Here is a 2,314-nt window from a genome sequence, read left to right on the forward strand (position 1 = left end):
GCCCGTCAGCAGTGGGTGGGGCTGCACCCCGGGGGCCACCGCACACCTGGCGCTTGACAGCGTGTCCGTGTCCGGTGCCCCTGCTGTCCACAGGTGGGAGCACAGGCGTGAAGGGGTGATTCCCGATTTCTGATGGATCTGGGGGGCCACCTGGATCCTCGGGGTCGGCTCCTGGCCTCCAGGTCGGAGCTTCTTCCCTTGGCTTCTAGCCTCTGCCCGGCTGCCATTAGCAAGTGTGTGTCCGGAGGTCGTGTCCGCCCTGCGCACACGTGGGCCGTCCCCTCAGCAAGGGTGCGGGGTGATGGGTGGGGGGTGGCCCTGGTGGGAAGAGGCTGCTGCCAACACAGCCTCCCGTCCTGTGCTGGCTGCCAGTTTCTGCGCATCACCGAGCCGTGCGAGAGGACTACGGCGATAAAGTGAAGGCCAGCCACTGGAGCCGCAGCCCGCCCCGGCCTCCGCGCGAGAGGTTTGAGCTGGGAGACGGCCGGAAGCCAGGTGAGGCCGGCCGTGCCTGCTGGTGCCCCTGGTGTCCGTCTTTGGTTTACAGAGTATTTCCCTGCACTCACCTTTGGTGGTTTGCTTCATAAGTGAAAGAAGAGAAGATGGAAGAGAGAGACCTGCTGTCTGACCTACAAGACATCAGCGACAACGAGCGGAAGACCAGCTCGGCCGAGTCCTCCTCAGGTAGCCGCGCTCCCGGCCCAGCCCAGGTGCCCTGCTGCTCAGGAGGGCCGCAGGTTCACTCCTGCTGTTTGCTGCCTACAGCGGAATCGGGGTCAGGTTCTGAGGAGGAGGAAGAGGAGGAGGAGGAGGAGGAGGAGGGGAGCAGCAGTGAAGAATCGGAGGAGGAGGAGGAGGAAGAGGAGGAGGAGGAGGAGGAAGAGGAGACTGGGAGCAACTCTGAGGATGCATCCGGACAGTCGGCAGGTGAGAGCGCAGGGCACGTGTGTGGTTTTTGTAACCCGTTTTACGTATTTGCTAGGGGCCTGGAGCATGAAATTCATGCATGGGTAGGGTCCCTAGGCCTGGCCAGCGATCAGGGCCCATCAGGGTGATGGGGGGGAGGTTTGGGGGTGGGGGTGCACCTGCCTTGGCTGGCCTGGGGCCTGCAGGCTGGGGGCAGCTCCTGCGTTGAGCGTCTGCCCCCTGGTGGTCAGTGCGGGTCATAGCGACTGGTTGTTCCACCTGTCTTTCCACTGTTCGGCCGATTTGCATATTAGGCTGTTATTATATGGGATTTACTTATTATTCATTTGAGAGGGAAACATCAACTTGTTCCTCTTTATGCTTATTCTTGCATGTGCCATGACTGGGGTTCAAGCCTGCAACCTTGGTGTATGGGGACAATGCTCTAATCACTGACCACCCGGCCAGGGCACACAATTGTGTATTTGGATAGAGTCCTGGGAATGACAGAAAGATAATTAGAAGTCTAATTTGTTTTTTAAACTTTCGTTCTATTTATTTTTTTGTTAATCCTCACCCAAGGATATTATTCCATTGATTTTTAGGGAGAGTGGAAGAGAGAGAGAATGACAGAGAGAAACATTGATGTGAGAGAAACACATCGATTGGTTGCCTCCTGCATGCTGCCCTGGGCTGGGGAGCAGCCTGAAACCAATTTACGTGCCCTTAACCAGAATCCGAACCCAGGACTCTGCAGTCCACAGGCCGATGCTCTATCCACCGGGCAAAGTCTGATTTTTTAAAAACTTTCAAATGGAAAACGTCTCGTTGCCCTGGGACTAACACGAGGCCCCTGGAAGGAGCAGGCCCAGAGCCTGCGGGGGGCATCCCAGGCGGGGGGACACTGGTGGACGCTGCTCTCTTGCAGAGGAGGTGAGTGAGGAAGAAATGAGTGAAGACGAAGAGCGAGAGGCTGAGAACCACATCCTCGTTGGTAAGAGGCCTCCCTGGCATCGTTTCTCTTCCTCATCCGTCCCTAAGTGTGGTGAGAACTTCTCAAAAGTTGTGAGCATGACTATGGCAACGTCTTCAAAAACCATTCTCCCAGGCATGCCGGGCCCCGAGGCCACCGGGCCTTCCTGTGCTGGCCTTGTCCCGGGGCTGGGCTGCCTGCTGAGACCTGGGCCCACGCGGAAGAAATGAGTGAAGACGAAGAGCGAGAGGCTGAGAACCACATCCTCGTTGGTAAGGGGCCTCCTTGGCATCGTTTCTCTTCCTCATCCGTCCCTAAGTGTGGTGAGAACTTCTCAAAAGTTGTGAGCGGGACTATGGCAACGTATTCAAAAACCATTCTCCCGGGCATGCCGGGCCCCGAGGCCACCGGGCGGGCCTTCCTGTGCTGGCCTTG

The 2,314-nt window shown here is 57.7% G+C and overlaps 1 protein-coding gene across 2 annotated transcripts in view; it reads left to right on the forward strand.

The window, feature by feature from the left end:
- CDK11A (cyclin-dependent kinase 11A) overlaps positions 1–2,314 on the forward strand; it is a 24,658-nt gene that overhangs the window by 6,777 nt on the left and 15,567 nt on the right. For both annotated transcript variants that reach the window (XM_005871290.2, XM_005871291.2), the window contains exons 6-10: positions 94–115; positions 348–495; positions 589–684; positions 766–927; positions 1,835–1,900. In XM_005871290.2, coding sequence (XP_005871352.1) covers positions 94–115; positions 348–495; positions 589–684; positions 766–927; positions 1,835–1,900 — 494 coding nt within the window. The remainder of the gene's footprint in view (positions 1–93; positions 116–347; positions 496–588; positions 685–765; positions 928–1,834; positions 1,901–2,314) is intronic.

This window comes from Myotis brandtii, unplaced genomic scaffold, assembly GCF_000412655.1.
Source record: "Myotis brandtii unplaced genomic scaffold, ASM41265v1 scaffold334, whole genome shotgun sequence".
Lineage (NCBI taxonomy): Eukaryota > Metazoa > Chordata > Mammalia > Chiroptera > Vespertilionidae > Myotis > Myotis brandtii.